Genomic DNA, 15,835 nt, shown 5'->3' on the forward strand with positions numbered 1-15,835 from the left:
AACTCTCTACCTCTCTCTTTCTCACTCTCACCGGTGCTCATCTCACTGCCATCTTCACCATTTTTCTAGCAAGGTTTATCAGAAAACTCCATAGGAAAAAAAGTTAAGGCTCACTCATCTCTATTATTTGAGGTAAAAACTCCTAATCTTTTGATGGATTTTATACTTTTGCTTGAGGTTCTTTTAATCTAAGCTTAGAAAGTGATATTCATGTGTTTATATGTGTGGGTTTTTGATTTGGTGGATTTATTTGATGAGTGAGTTCATGGTTTTACAAATGGCGGCTATCTAAGGTTTATTTATGGTGGAAATTTAGGGATTATGAGTTATATCATGTGATAGTTGGTAAATCAATTTTTTGCCATTACTATTGGGTTGATTTGGAGCTAGTTGAAGATATATATTGTTTGTCTTGGAGCTAGTTAAAGATTTATTATTGGATATATTTGCTAGATGTTCAACAAAAGTCCTCCAAGAGCAATTGATGTATGTGTGTTGGGATAATCGAATAGATGAACTAGCATGAACTATATGATGGCCCACGAGTCACTAAGCTGCATCATTAATTTGTGTATTTTTGTTTTATAGTTTTTATTTATGAAAATTGTTACTTAGAATGTGGATTTCTGCTATGTGCAGAATGGGGTCCACTAACTATCAATTTTTGTTACTTGATTGTTAGGGTTCTCTACTGGTAGATAGGTGCCTTTTGAAGACTTGAAGTGAATAATTGCATTTGCTTAAAAGCCATCAATTGTTACTATAGAAATTCAAGTCAAGAAAATGTGCATAATATGCTGTTCAGAGAGATATACTACCATTAAAATGTGATCAAGGACAGGTTTAATAATTGATCATGCTAGGACATATGTGATTCACTTGTTAGGAACATATGTCACTATTTCGGTAGATCTAGGATGTGTTTAATACTTCAAAAAACTATGTTTCAAGATCAAGTGTTGAAGACATGCAAGTCTGTCCAAGAAACAAGCTGAAGAAGTGCCTATCATTAAAGCTCGGCAGTTAGCTCGACAGCTAGCTATCCATCGAGCTTAAGAAGCTATTTAAGTCCCGTGGCTCAATAGCTATTCGACAGCATCTCGACAGACAGGTATCTGTCGAGCTTTATGAAAAACAGAATTCCAGTTCTGTTTTGACTCCAATCTGGTTTTACGTGTTTGGACTTTCTTTTTTCACAACTCTAGACATATAAAAGGATTATTTTAAGGGCCGTCAAAGTGTTCACAAGTTGCACAAGTGTTGAGCAAAAGTTTGTTCAAGCAAAAGTTTGTTCAAGCAAATTGTGACCGAAGACAGAATTTGCCCTAGTTCATCGTTCTTGAAGAAGTTGCTGTGTCTGTGCACTGTAAGGTTTTGTGACCAAGCATCTTCTTGATCTTCATCGTTGGGATGAACTAAAGAACTTTGCAGCCAACAACCTTCTCTAGTTGGTGATTGAAGTCGCGTATTGGAATCCGCGCAATTGGTTAGTCACGTACTTGGGAGCTGGGCATCAAAAGGAGAAATTGTCATTACAGAATAAGTCCAATTGGGTATTGGAGTAAGGGTTCAACTGTAGGTTGGTATAAGGTACTAGGATTCCATTACTTGTAATCGTTTGTTGTGATAATAGTGGAATTTCGAGAGTGGTGACCTGAAAGTCATCCGGTTGAGTTTTTGCCATGTTGGTTTTCCCTATTTGTAAACAAATCACCATGTCAAACTTATTTTCCGCTGTATACTTAGTTTATTGATAATTTGTTTGTACTACCACGCTTTTGCATGTTAATTAACTTAATTAATTCACTTAGCTAAATTAATTGGTTAATTTATCACAAGGGGTCAATTTGTTTTTGGCCTATCAGATCACGTGCATGATATATGAACAAGGGACAAGTAGCAAGCTTATTTATTAGAAAAATTGCAAATTTCATTAACTAAGGCATTAACCTCCTTTAGTGGTATCTTGCAAATTTGAACTATGTAGGCACTGCATTATATGTACAAAAGTGTTTCCCTACCAAATAAAAGAAAAAAAAAATCGTTTTCAGTCTTGATAGAGAATAGGTATTTCATTTTTCAATGACTTATTTTCAAGCTATGAACCTAAAAAAAAATGGTTTTATCATGTAAGAATTAGATCGTTGAAATTCATAAGTTCATACTAATCATTTTATTTTCCACGTGGCAATATGTCTATGCATCTCCTGGATATAAGTTTCAGATCATTTTGTTCTTTTCCTTTGTGCAAGCAGAAAAATTGTTGTCATAAGGTATCCTTAATTGTTCAAAAGAGAATGAGTAAGCCAAATGTATATGTCTTAAATACTTCTATATGAAACTTTATATGTTGTTATAGTGATTTTGTTCTTAAGTTACAAGACTTTTTAGAGATTTTGCAGCAAGTATTTTGGGTCAATATCCTATTGTAGGTTCAGGTATGGAGAAGAAAATAGGTAGATTTTAATGTTACTGGTTACGGTATTGAGGGAAGCATAGAGTTTTACTAGAGTTATAAGCTAAGGTTGCTGCAATTGCAATCTGAAATTTGCTGGTTTAAGGAAAATCACATTTGTTTTGTGATATTAAATGGGTGTAGAATCAGGTATGCTTGGCTTGGAACATGAAGAATCAGATTAATTTATAAAAAATCATTAAATATCAAAGTTGGTGTATTAGTGGCTTCTGCTGTATTAGTAGATTGTGGCATTGAGACCGATCAAGGTGTTGGTACATTGATAATTTTTAGGCTGCTTCAGTTGTGGGGTAAGGTTAGGAGATGAACCAATAGAAAAATATAAAAATAAAAATAAAAATCTTGCATTCAATAGCTTTCCCGTGTGTCAAACAGGTTAGTGACTAGTAGTATAGAAAAGGGAAGCTAATCTTTTTTTTTTTTTTTTTTTTTTTACCCTCATAGCAGATTTTTTTTTTTTTTTGAGAAAGAAGACATCATCTTTATTGAGAATAATTAACCGTGATCGGTTAGAAATACATAATCCGGATGTGGAGGAGCATTCTCAGTCCACACCGAAAAACCTCTAACATGTCTAGCATGTTTAGCTAGTTTATGCGCTACAATGTTTCCAGAATGGCGAACATGGGAAAAAGATACACAACTTCTATCTACCAATAGTGATTTTGCAGAGCTAAGTATGTGACCATAGGTTGACAAGGAAATCTCTTCCAACTTCAGGGTATTTATTACGTTATCTGAATCTCCTTCCAAAATGAATGAAGTAAAGCCAAGCCCTTGTACGAAAGATACTGCTCTGGCTGCAGCCATTGCTTCTGCTATCTCCGAAGAAAAGGGAAGACTAGCTTGTTCGGACAGAGTGGCTATGGCTTTCCTGTTACTGTCTCGAACTACCACTCTGATACCAACTTTCCTTATATCCCTGAATAAGGCCCCGTCGAAATTAACCTTGATCATTCCCGTCGGAGGAGGGGACCACCTGCTCTGCATTTGTGTGCTGTGTCAGCTCTATTTTGGGGTGCCAGAAACAGAGTCTTGGAATGTGGCGAGAGCCTGAGTAGTTGCATGGATCACTTGCGTCAATGGGTAATCCATTGTTGATGTTCGAACTTGGTTCCTGCGGTGCCAAATGGTCCACATAATCGAAGCCATTAACTCAACATTTTTCTGTTCTTCATGCATGAACTTCAGCACTTCTCGGATAAAGGGGAAGGATTTTGAGTGTCTAAAAACAAAAGAAGGGATTGAGTCCCACACCTGTGATAGCTGGTTACAACCCCATAGTGCATGGTATATGTCTTCCACTTCCCCCTTACATAGTTCACAAGTATCCTCCGTCAGTATGTGCCGCCATTTGAGGTTGTACTTGGTCGGAAGGGCGTTTTGGCAAACCCTCCATAGGAAATTACGTACCTTGGGTGGCATCGAAAGACCCCAGATCATCTTCCACAACCCGTTATCATTAGGATTAGGACTTTGCTGTTGGTTTCTAGTTTGCTCCGCAGCTAAGAACTTCGAACCAGACTTCACAGTGTAGCAACCTGAAGGAGTAAAGGGCCAAACCACTACATCTTTCACTTTAGTCAGACACAGAGGGATGCTTGCAATGAGCTCTGCCTCGTGAGGAGTAAAGAGTCCATGCAATAGATTCTGGTCCCATTTATGAGTGACCGGATCAATGAGTTCTGATACTTTCATGTCTTCAAAGCCTTGTACAACTTGTGAGTTGACCCGAATCTGTGTTGGTGATGGCAACCATGCATCATTCCACACACTTATGTCTTCTCCACATCCCACCCTCCATCTGACCCCCTTTAGCAACAAGTCTCTTCCTTTTAGAATACTTCTCCATGCATAGGAACCATTATTCGAGTTAGGAGCTTCTAGGATGGAACAATGGGGAAAGAACCTCGCTTTGAAGATTCTATAGAATAAAGAATCTTTTTGGTGTAATAACCTCCATGCTTGCTTTGCCAAGAGTGCATCATTGAAATTAGCTAGGTCTTTGAAGCCCATGCCCCCCTCTATCTTCGGTTTACAGAGAGTGTCCCACTTCACCCAATGAACTTTCCTTCTATCTCCTTTTTGCCCCCACCAAAACTTTCTAGTGAGGCTCTCGATATCTGCACAAAGTTCCAATGGGAGTTTGAAACAACTCATTGTATAGGTCGGTATCGCCTAAACCACTACCTTGATAAGGATCTCCTTTCCTGCCTGAGACAATAGCTTCTCCTTCCACCCCTGAAGTTTTCTCCACACCCTTTCTTTTATGAAGTTAAAGCTAGCTTTCTTATGTCTCCCAATTAGTGATGGCAGCCCCAAATACTTCTCATATTGCACTATCTCAGGTACGTCCAGTGAAGTTTTGATTTGAACTTTAGTTTCTTCAGAGGTGGACTTGCTAAAAAAGATGGTGGTTTTATTTTTGTTGATTTGTTGACCCGAGCATTTGCCATATACTTCAAGGATATTCATGATCTGCTGGCATTCCTGAATTGTGGCCCTGCAAAACAATAGACTATCATCTGCAAAAAGGAGATGGGTTAGTCTAGGGCTGTTTCTACAAAGAGAATAACCCTTAATGTCACCTTGTGCAGCTGCCTTGGTAATGAGGCCATGTAAACCCTCCGTACACAACAGGAAGAGGAATGGTGAAAGTGGATCTCCTTGTCGTATCCCCCTGGAAGGTTTAACCCACCCTTTAGGTTCCCCATTCACAAGAATAGAGTAGGACATTGTCTTGACACATAACATCATCAGGTTGATCCATTTTTCAGTGAAACCCAGCCTTCTCATCACAGATTCCAGGTAGGGCCACTCCACCCTATCATAGGCTTTACTCATGTCTAATTTAATAGCCATGTAATTCTCCTTTCCACAATGTTTTTGCATGCTATGGAGAGACTCAAAAGCAACCAAAATATTATCAGAAATAAGTCTACTTTTAGTAAAAGCACTCTGATTTTCAGTAATAATATTTGGTAAAATTTTTTTGAGTCTATTCGCCAAGACTTTTGAGAAAATCTTGTAGAGCACATTGCAAAGGCTAATGGGTCTAAAATCTGAAGCATGCTCAGGGGATTTATTTTTTGGAATGAGGGAAATAAAAGTGTGATTAAGATGTTCAGGTAAAGTAGCGGAATTAAGAAAATGCGAAATAGATTGTGATACATCATTACCAAGAGTATTCCAAAAGTGCTGGTAGAATAATGGCGGCATGCCATCGGGTCCAGGGGCTTTTAGTGGGGCCATTTCATTGATAGCCTTGTGTACCTCCCAATCTGTGAAGTCTGAAGATAATTGGTGGTTCATGTCAGCACTAATCACCTTTTGGATAGAATTGGTGGCTTCCTCACTCATTAGGCCTTCGGCTGAAGTGAAAAGTCCTTGGAAATAGGACACCAACATCTCGGCTATTTCCTCACTACAAGTACTCCATTGCCCAGTTGAGGTCCGTAGCTTTAGGATTGCATTTTTTCTTCTTTGTTGGGTGGCCCTACAGTGAAAGAATTTGGAATTTCGATCACCTTGGGAGGCCCATAACACTTTGGACCTTTGAAGCCACATTCTTTGTTCTTTGTCCACCAAACTTTCTATCTCCTTTTTCAACTCAAGGAGCCGAAAATTTTGACCAGTCTGCATGGCCACCTTCTCTGCATGAATCAATTCCTTTCTTCTCTGTTTCAGCAAAGCTTGGACATTGCCGAAGTGTTCCTTGTTCCATTTCAGCAACTCCTTTCCACACTTCTCTATCTTGTGCACAGTTCTAAGTGTTGGATCCTCCATGCCTCTACCATCCCAAATTGCCTCAACTATTTCAGAGCACCCCCGGTCGGACAGCCACATTTCTTCAAATCTGAAGAGTTTTGGTGCTGTGTGAAGGTCAAGTCCCATGGTATTAATCCAGAGTGGACTGTGGTCCGATGAGTCTGCGGTTAAATGTTGGACCTTTGTACCTGCAAATCTTAACAACCAATCGTTAGTAGCAAAAGCCCGATCAAGTCGCTCCCATATAGATTGACCTGTGTTGAAGTGCTTCTACCATGTAAACCGATGACCTAAAAATCCAAGGTCAATAAAACCACATTCATCCACCACATCTCGAAAAAGCTGCATCTGTGCTTGGTTTCTATTACTTCCTCCAAGCTTCTCGGAGCTCCCTAAAATTTCATTAAAATCCCCAGCACACAACCAAGGGAGATTAAATTTTTTCTGAAGTTTCCGGAGCTTATTCCATGACTCAAAACGTTTATGGGTTACTGGCTCTCCATAGAAACCTGTGAAGCGCCATTCATCCTCCTTTCCTTTATTAATGATAGAATCAATATGGTTCCTGGAAAATGTGTCTACATGTACATCAATAGAATTCCTCCAATATAGAGCAAGGCCACCCCCTCTATTATTTCTTTCCACAAAAAATAAATTGTCAAATTCTATCTTACATTTAATCTCTTTTAGCCTAGCTTCATCCGCCCATGTTTCGGCTAAAAACACGACGGAGGGATCTTTAGCCCGAATCATCACTTCAAGCTCCTTCACTGTCTGCAAGTTCCCAAGCCCACGGCAGTTCCATACAATAATACTCATGGTGCTTGGCGGGGCTGTTGAACAGCCTCCGCCATTGAAATGTCCTGCCCATCCACTCTTGAAACCTGATGTTTTTTGTAAGGTAACTCGAGTTGGATTTCCTCATCTTCTTCCCTTCCTCGTTTTACTGCTATTGGGAGTTGTGTGTCTGCTTCTGTCTTATGATTATTATGTGCCAACTTCTTCCATTTTCTGAGTTCAACTGTATCAAATATATTAGTCAAGGGTTGATTTTCCACGTGTACCACATTCTGAATTTCCCCACTGACCCCCCTATTCACCTTACCTCCTAAATTTTCTCCGCTAGGGGCTGTCACTATGGAGCAGCCAGTTGTCATATTTGGTGTGCTATAATCATGGGATTCAAACTTATTTAGAGCCGTATCAATCTCTTCAAGTTGGTCTTCAAAATCTTTTGGATGGGGAGACGGAAATATAATAGGAATGTCATTAATTACCTGAATATTCTGGGAGGAATTCTTGCGTAGAATCTGCTGAGAGACATCCCTTTTGTCCGCCATTTCCATATTTGAAATATGTTGGGGGTCAACGTTCATTTGTGGCTCTGTGAAGGCCTGAGTCCGATCGGTGTTTTGAGTCTCCGCCAGTGGCTGCTTCCCTGACTTCTCTGTTTTCTCCATGAGATTGTTGGCCTTTGAACCCCCAAGCCCATCACCCATTCCTGGAACCGTTGTAAAGGCTGACTTTCCTGGGTTGTGAGGAGCCGCCCTGAGCCATGCACCATAACCCTGCACTCCCAATGATTCGGAACCTCTACCCGTGAGCCATTTTTCACAATCCTTCTCATCATGGGACACCAGACCACACCAGTAACAAAAATTAGGGAGCTTTTCATATTTGAAGAACACCCACCGATCATTGTCTTCTCCTATATCTATCTTACGACCTCGACATAGCGGTTTTGAGATATCGATCTCCACCTTAACACGGACAAAATCATTTCCCACCAACTCTTTTGTGTTTTCCGTCTTTGTCACTGCTCCAATGGATTCGCCCAATTCTATTGCTGTCTCTGGGTCCAGTAGTCTCATCGGTAATCCATGTATTTGCACCCAAAAATTAACCTTTGTGAAACGCAGGTTTTTTGCTGGAGTCTTATAATCGTAGCGCTGGAATAGCACTAAGTGCTTGTCAAAGAACCATGGCTGCTGCGCTAGAACTCTTTCAGCATCAGATTCCAACTCAAATATAAAAAATAGAACATGGTTGTCCACTTCCCTGATCTTGAATTCGTTTCGGGCTCTCCACAGTGGTTTAAAGGTTCGTCCAATGACGTCCACGTTGATGGCACATCTGGTCAGGAACTTTGCTGCTAGAACATACTCCTTACGCTTCAGATTCTTTGATTTTGTTAGACTGAGTTTGGTCCCTTCCTCAGCAGTTAGGGATAGTTTTTCCCATTCGTTAATAATATCTTCCATATCGGATATGTTTTGAGTGCTTTGAAGAGAAAAGAGAGAGAAAAGAGTGTTTCCCAGATCCCAGGAATAAAAAAACCAGCAAGCCCTACTGTTAACAGTGTTAACAGAGGGAGGAAAATATCATTCCGAGGAAGATAACCTAAGTTCTACGTACCACGGTCTCTAGAGAGAGCGGCGTGGTAGAGAAAATAAAAACATGAGATTTTTCCTCATAGCAGAATTGTATAGGAAATGTTGTTCCCATATATATGAAATTAAATGTACTTTTTTTCTAGAAAACGGTAAGTAGTTTTGATTCTTTTGAAACGCCATTCTATATATTTAAGATAAGTTGTTAATGATAATCTACACTTATTATAAATATGTTTATTTTAATTATCTGGCATCAACCAGCTGTATTTATCTGGAATTTGGCCATTAACTAGTGAGCAGTCAACCATGTGTACTGTGGCCATGTTATTAAAGAGATTGAAAATGAACATTTTTAATTTTAGGGACTAATCATTCACCAATAGAAAAATATAAAAATAAAGATAAAAATCTTGCATTCAATAGCTTTCCCGTGCGTCAAACAGGTTAGTGACTAGTAGTATAGAAAAGGGAAGCTACTCTTTTTTTTTTTTTTTTTTTTTTACCCTCATAGGAGAATTGTATAGGAAATGTTGTTCCCATATATATGAAATTAAATGTACTGTTTTCTAGAAAACGGTAAGTAGTTTTGATTCTTTTGAAACGCCATTCTATATATTTAAGAGAAGTTGTTAATGTTAATCTACACTAATTATAAATATGTTTATTTTAATTATCTGGCATCAACCAGCTGTATTTATGTGGAACTTGGCCATAAACTAGTGAGCAGTCAACCATGTGTAATGTGGCCATGTCATTAAAGAGATTGAAAATGAACATTTTTAATTTTAGGGACTAATCATTCGTAGGCTAAATTTTAAGAATTGATAGTGGATTTACGCCAATAAATAAGTAAACCCAACTTGGCTTTTAATTAGATTGCTTATTTTATGGAGCACCCATCTGAATAACATGCTGTTAATTTATAAACTAATATTTTGCCCCTTCAAAAACTCATATTTGGACCTTCTTTTTTTTCTTGGAAATAGAATTATACTCTAATCTAATCTAAATGTATATGTGTGTGAAGTTTTCTCTAGGAGACTTAACGTCACACCCCATATCCGAAAAAGGTCTAAAGCATGAGAAAACTATAACCCAGTGCACCTGTAAATTTTTTTGGCAATTCATTCCAAAAAATTCCCACCAACAACAATAAATTTTCATAGAAATTTCGATAGAGGTCACTTTCAAAATAAGTTAGAGCTCTACGAATAATGATAAGGACTACTAGCCACAAAAGAATGGAGGCCTAAATATAATTATTACGCATTAATAACTTGTCCCATCACCACTATTAGTTACAAAGAATGAATCAAGTCTCCTTTGGGATGTACGCATCTAAGGATCACCACTCAAAAGTCCAACCTCCATCAAAAGTTGTATAATTATTGTTAGCCACAAAAACTTGTCACAAAAAGATGGCTACTTACACTAAAAAAGTTTAGTGAAAGAATGGGATGAGATAGAACCCAGTAAGGGTCTGTTTAAGATTCATTTATTTTGCTAAAACTAAAAACTATTTGCTAAAAGTACTATAGATAAAGATAAAAGTTATCTGAAATAGTATAGTAGGACTCATGAATAGTATCAAAAAGTATAGTGGGGCCTATGAAGAATAACAAAAATAAGCTTAATAGTAAAATAAGCTAGCTTTTTAATTTAGAGCAAAACGCACACTAAGTAGCATAATTAATAAGAGTGGGAGAAATGTAAGTTTCATAATGAAGAATAGTTTACAAAATATGCATAATTTGGGAATTTACAACTAAAAGCCGCAAAATCATGCTTATTTATAATTTGACAAGAATGATTAGAATGATGCAACTCAAAACTTCTTAAAATAACCACCATGAATCTACATAATATCACTGTGAGCATAATAATGTGCAAAATCATTTCAAACCAGGAAACCCATCCAAGGCCACATAACAAGGTTGTCACACAAGCAAAGTCGTCACATAGATGGAGGTCATCACAAAGGTAGGTCATCACATAGATGTCGTCATATAGACGAGGTAATCCCATGTCACACAAACAACGTGTGTGTTTGAATATTGCTTATTTTGCTAAAAACTGAAAATTGAAAACAATAAGAAATAATTTTTTTTACTGTTTATTATTATCCAGCATTGTTCATTGGCCTAAATACACTGTTCATGGCCAATGAACAGTGTATAACACGCTGGTTTAAAAAAAAAAAAAGCCAAAAACGTAACTTTACTCCAGATGCAGACGCAAACATCCCTATCCAAATGGGGCTAACGTTACACAGAAGGGGTAACCACCAGTGTCATAACACAAAGGCCAATTAACATTAAAGCTCACAGATTAATGTATATGCAACAAGGGAGTCAATATTGTACCGTACCAACCGGTACGGCCAGTATTTGTCACAACGAAGCTCAAACCGATACAGATACACTAGTATTTCGCGCTGGTTTAAATACCAGCCATACTAGTTATGTACCAATCATACAAGCAAAAATCGGGTGTTTCAACCAAAAAAAGAAATCAATTGGTAAGAAAGAAAACACATAAAACAAAAATAGCAGTGAAAATTGATATCAGGATAGTTGTTGTCACCGCCACCATTTCACCGACCTTAACCCCATGTTGATGATCGACCATTCTTCTTATTATTCTTCATCGTCTTATTCTTTCTTCTATTTTTCGCCTAGAGCCCCAAAATTTTTTGCCTTCTGTTTCCTTTTTAACTTTTATTAAATGCCTTTGTTTCGTTTTGTTTGCCTTTCTCTAACCGAACACATGAACCTTTAAAATTTCAAATTTTAATATCTGCTAGAATTCAAGTGTGAAAGACTTTTGTGTACTTATTACTATTTATTATTATTATTATTATTATTATTATTATGAGTTTTCCATTATTAACAAGTAACATTGATATATTATAGTATTAGTTTTAAAAAATAACATTCAGATATAATTTTAACTAAAAAAAAGTTAAAGAATAAAAAACATTAGCTTGTAATTTTAAACTATTCTTAAAGAAGTATACTTACTTTAACTAATAAAAATATAAAAAGGTAAATAATTATGTCAACAGTTCTTGCATTTCCCCATATGTAATACCAAATATGATGTCATTTTCATAAATGATATACTAAGGTTACAATGTTTTATGCAATATGATTACCTTCAAAAATCCCATTAAGAAGTAACTTACATTGCAACCCACAAAAGCCTAGTTTCCCAAGTTCCAAAGTAGATTAACTAGAACCTAAACAACACCAAGCAAACCTATCACGATGGGCTTAAAGCTAGAAATTGCATCTAGCTACAAAATAGGAATCGCTAAATCTGCCATTAAATAGGCAAGTCTAAATATTTTAACCTCACAAGTAATGTATCCCATTTCCAAAGTTACACAAAAATTTAATATACAAGGCATAAGCTCCAGTTTATAAACTTAAGTCATTCAAGGTCATCTTCCTAATACTAAAATCTCAACACTTTATGAGTAGCTTCCATAAGATTTACATAACATCATCGAGAGACCCATGAAACCGAAATCACAATATCCTCCAAGAAAAGCAATTTAAAACTTCAACTAGCTCCAAATAAACCCAGTAGTGATGGAAAAATTGGATTTACCAACTATCACATGTTAAAACCCCAAAACCCCTAAATTTCCACCATAACAAACCTTAGATAGCCACTACTTGTAAAAACCATAGACCCACTCATGAAGTAAAACAACCAAGTTAAAGCCCATACACATAATCCCATAAATATCACTTTCAAGGCTTAGATTAAAAGAACCTCTAGCAAAAATGTGAACACCTACCAAAAATCAAGTTTTACCTCAAATAATAGAAATGAATGAGCCTTAGCATCTTCCTATGGAGTTTTCTAGTAAACTTCGTTGGAAAAGAATGGTAGAGGTGGTGGTGAGGAGTGGGTACAAGTGGGAGAGTGTGAGGGAGGAGTGCGTGCACAAGTGTTTGTGTGTGTGTGTGTGTGCGCATGCGAGCGTGTGTGTGTGCGCGCACATGTGCGTGTGTGTGTTTGAGTTGGAATGGCTTGAATTGTCAAAATTGATGGCTTGACATTAGCCAACAAATCATCAGGAAGTTGCATGATTTCTTACGTGAAGAAATGCAAGAAGTTACATTAAATGTTGCATGGACTCATGGCCAAATTTATTGACTTCTTTGTTGATAAAAGTCTTGCATTATTGACATGCATACATACTTCACCTTTTGGCCAAAATGTATGACTCCATTGGCATTCATGAATTGTCAAGAAAGGGCAAGGAACTACACCTGAAGTTACCAAATACATGCTAGCCGAAATGTGTGACTCCATTGGCAATAAATACTGGCCATTTTTGTTGACTTGATATGTTTCATGTTGGTGATATTTCGGCTGAAGTTTAGCTATAAATAGATGTGGAGCAAATGAGAGCTATGCATGTAAGCTACGGAGATAGCAATTAGAACTTTTTCTATGTGTGTGCACCAGAGTGTAGGAAGTTAGTGTCTTGCAACTTTTGTCTAAATACAATAGGGTGTTCTCTATTTATGTGAGAGAACCAAGGGTGTATTTGGGGTTTGGGTTTGTGTGAGAGTATCTTCAAGTCATTGTTGCAATCTCCATAGTTATAGTGAAATTTATTCTGTCACCTCCCGTGGACGTAGGCATATTGCCGAACCACGTAAATTTCTTGTGTCATATTTTCTTCTCTCTTCTTTATCCTTGTGTTAACAGACCATTTCACCCAATTTACACAATAGTTTGTTTGTGTTTTTGTAAAATGAAAAGAAAAGAGAACAAATTAAAGAAGAGGGAGAGATGGCCCTGCCAAGAGGGAGGGAGATATTGTGAGAATGAGTGGTGGGAAATAAGTGGGTTAGGTGAGGCATGTCTGGATCTAAAAAAATCTGATATTTTTTTTTTTCATTTTTTATTTTTAGAACTTAAGACGTTACACCGAAACCTCAGCCCTTGTCTTCTCAGCACTCCCCGCCCCACAATCCACCCCACAAGGATTTGTATTTGTGGAGTAACTATCAAGCTAAGGATGCACAGTGATATTTGGACATTTCTTGATTAGCTTGCTTTGAGAATCAATAGATAAGTTCCTAATGCAAAATTTGCACTAGTTTAATCCTAGTTTTTTTTGAATTGCAATAAGTGTAGAGGAGCCCAAAACTAACACATCATTAAAATGAATATTGTCATACTATCATGCAGGTGCTCAAGACCTATGAAGACACATCAAGCCAAATGCTCAACATGAAAATATAATACATACTTAAACCAATGTATAGAGAATGAATTTATCATAAGATGTAAGAGACTTATGGATCGATCTTAACTATCTCATCGGAGCCTTTATTTATACTTAATAAAGCTTTTTTTTTTCTTTTTTTCTTTTTTTATAAGTTTAAGCTTTATTGTGAGTACAATCTTTGGCATTCAAAAACAAAACAGAAGAAAAGAAACAAGACAACAATATATCATTGCAAAAAAAGTATCCCAAATCACTTCGCTTCATCCACTAGAATGAAAGAGGCGGGATGCTTTGTTCATTCCTAAAGAAATTAGTCGGATCAAATAGAGTCTTCACAAACACCAACCTTTCAAAGTTGTTCTTAAAATATTTAGTACCCCATACGCTTGCCCGTCTTAAACTTGTGCGGCGGCCTTTGTTATTTTTACCTATGTCAAGGTCTCTATAATTTATATACGCTTCCCTTGGAGAATTTGAAACGTAGGGAGCCATATAAGCGTAAAGCCTTCTCATCCAACTTACATGCTTTTTAGTTGCCGCAGTCCCTTCTTCTGACCAATACACCAAGTATTGGATTTTGCCGATGACGCCAGCTCTATGTGGGAAAGGTGTTGCAGACTCCGAAATTTCACTCATTCTCCCCCCATATGGATTCAGGATTATTACAGATGACTGTGCCTCCTTCTTAAAAAATCTTGGCCAAATCCCTTCCAACGCAGCCTCGGGAATGGGCTGCCTCACGTAATCGGATTTTGCTTTATAAGAGTTTACTGTCAGAGTCCTATTTAGCAAAACTTCTAGGGATTGTCCATTTTGGAATCCAGCAAAGTAGAGGATAGATTGAATCCAGCTCATTTCTGTACAATCTTCACTCACCAAACCAAGCTCAGGAAAGCCCTTTTGCATCAACGGAAGGAGCTTATCCTTCCCTCCTAGGTAAATGGAATTGAACGAAGCATGTACCGACCTATTCCCGTATTGGACAGAACCTGAACCTGTTAAGAGTACACGAATGAAGAGGTCTCTATCAATATTGGGTGCAACATACTGCCACCGATGAAGAATTTTGGTTGCATTTTGTTCCAAGCCCTTTCTGACTGTGAACACAGTCACATTTGCTGGAACAGGAACCAGCTTGATTTTCCATGAAACAATGACTCCAAAGCTAGCCCCTCCTCCTCCTCGAATGGCCCAAAACAGATCTTCTCCCATTGATTTTCTGTCAAGGAATCTTCCCTTAACATCTATCAAATGTGCATCAAGAACATTATCTGCAGCAAGGCCATATTTACGCAACAATGTGCCATACCCTCCCCCACTGAAATGTCCACCAACACCTATTGTTTGGCAAACTCCAGCTGGAAAGCCAAGAGTTCTACTCTTATTAGCAATCCAATAGTATAATTCACCCAGGGTTGCACCGGATTGAACCCAGGCAGTGTTGTTTTCTACATCAATAGAAATGTTTCGAAGATTAATCATATCAAGTATGACAAATGGTACGGGAGAAACAAAAGAAAGACCCTCGTAATCATGTCCACCACTTCTAACTCTTACTTGGATTCTATGTTTTTGGGCACAATAAAGTGTTTCTTGAATTTGTGAAACACCCAATGGTGTAACAATGACTCGGGGTTTCGGGGTGGAAGGTGTTGAGAATCTGGTGTTTCGGACGTAGGAATTCAAGGCAGATGAATATGAGGAGTTGGATGGGGTGTAAATGATATTAGAAATTGGTTTGTCTTTTTCGGAATGATAGGTGGTCAAACACTGAAGAAAATCTTCATGAGTATGAGCTGAAGTTAACAATAAAAATGAGAAAAATAGAGCAAACACAAATAAATAATCGGATAACTTCATCTTATTTGTTTGTGCTTGGCTATTGAAACTGGATGAGAGCTTCCTTATTTATAGATAAAATGCTAGAGAAAGTGATGCTGATGG

At 37.6% G+C, this 15,835-nt stretch overlaps 2 protein-coding genes across 2 annotated transcripts; both read right to left on the reverse strand.

Moving 5' to 3' along the window:
- Window positions 1–2,971: 2,971 nt before the first annotated feature.
- LOC126728586 (uncharacterized) lies at window positions 2,972–3,466 on the reverse strand. Its single transcript, XM_050434385.1, has one exon. The coding sequence runs from the start codon at window positions 3,464–3,466 to the stop codon at window positions 2,972–2,974; it is 495 nt and encodes a 164-aa protein (XP_050290342.1).
- A 10,692-nt stretch (window positions 3,467–14,158) lies between these two features.
- LOC126728587 (tetrahydroberberine oxidase-like) lies at window positions 14,159–15,751 on the reverse strand. Its single transcript, XM_050434386.1, has one exon. It carries the CDS (start codon window positions 15,749–15,751, stop codon window positions 14,159–14,161), a length of 1,593 nt encoding a protein of 530 aa, XP_050290343.1.
- Window positions 15,752–15,835: the final 84 nt, after the last annotated feature.

Source organism: Quercus robur, chromosome 5 (assembly GCF_932294415.1).
Source record: "Quercus robur chromosome 5, dhQueRobu3.1, whole genome shotgun sequence".
Taxonomy (NCBI): domain Eukaryota; kingdom Viridiplantae; phylum Streptophyta; class Magnoliopsida; order Fagales; family Fagaceae; genus Quercus; species Quercus robur.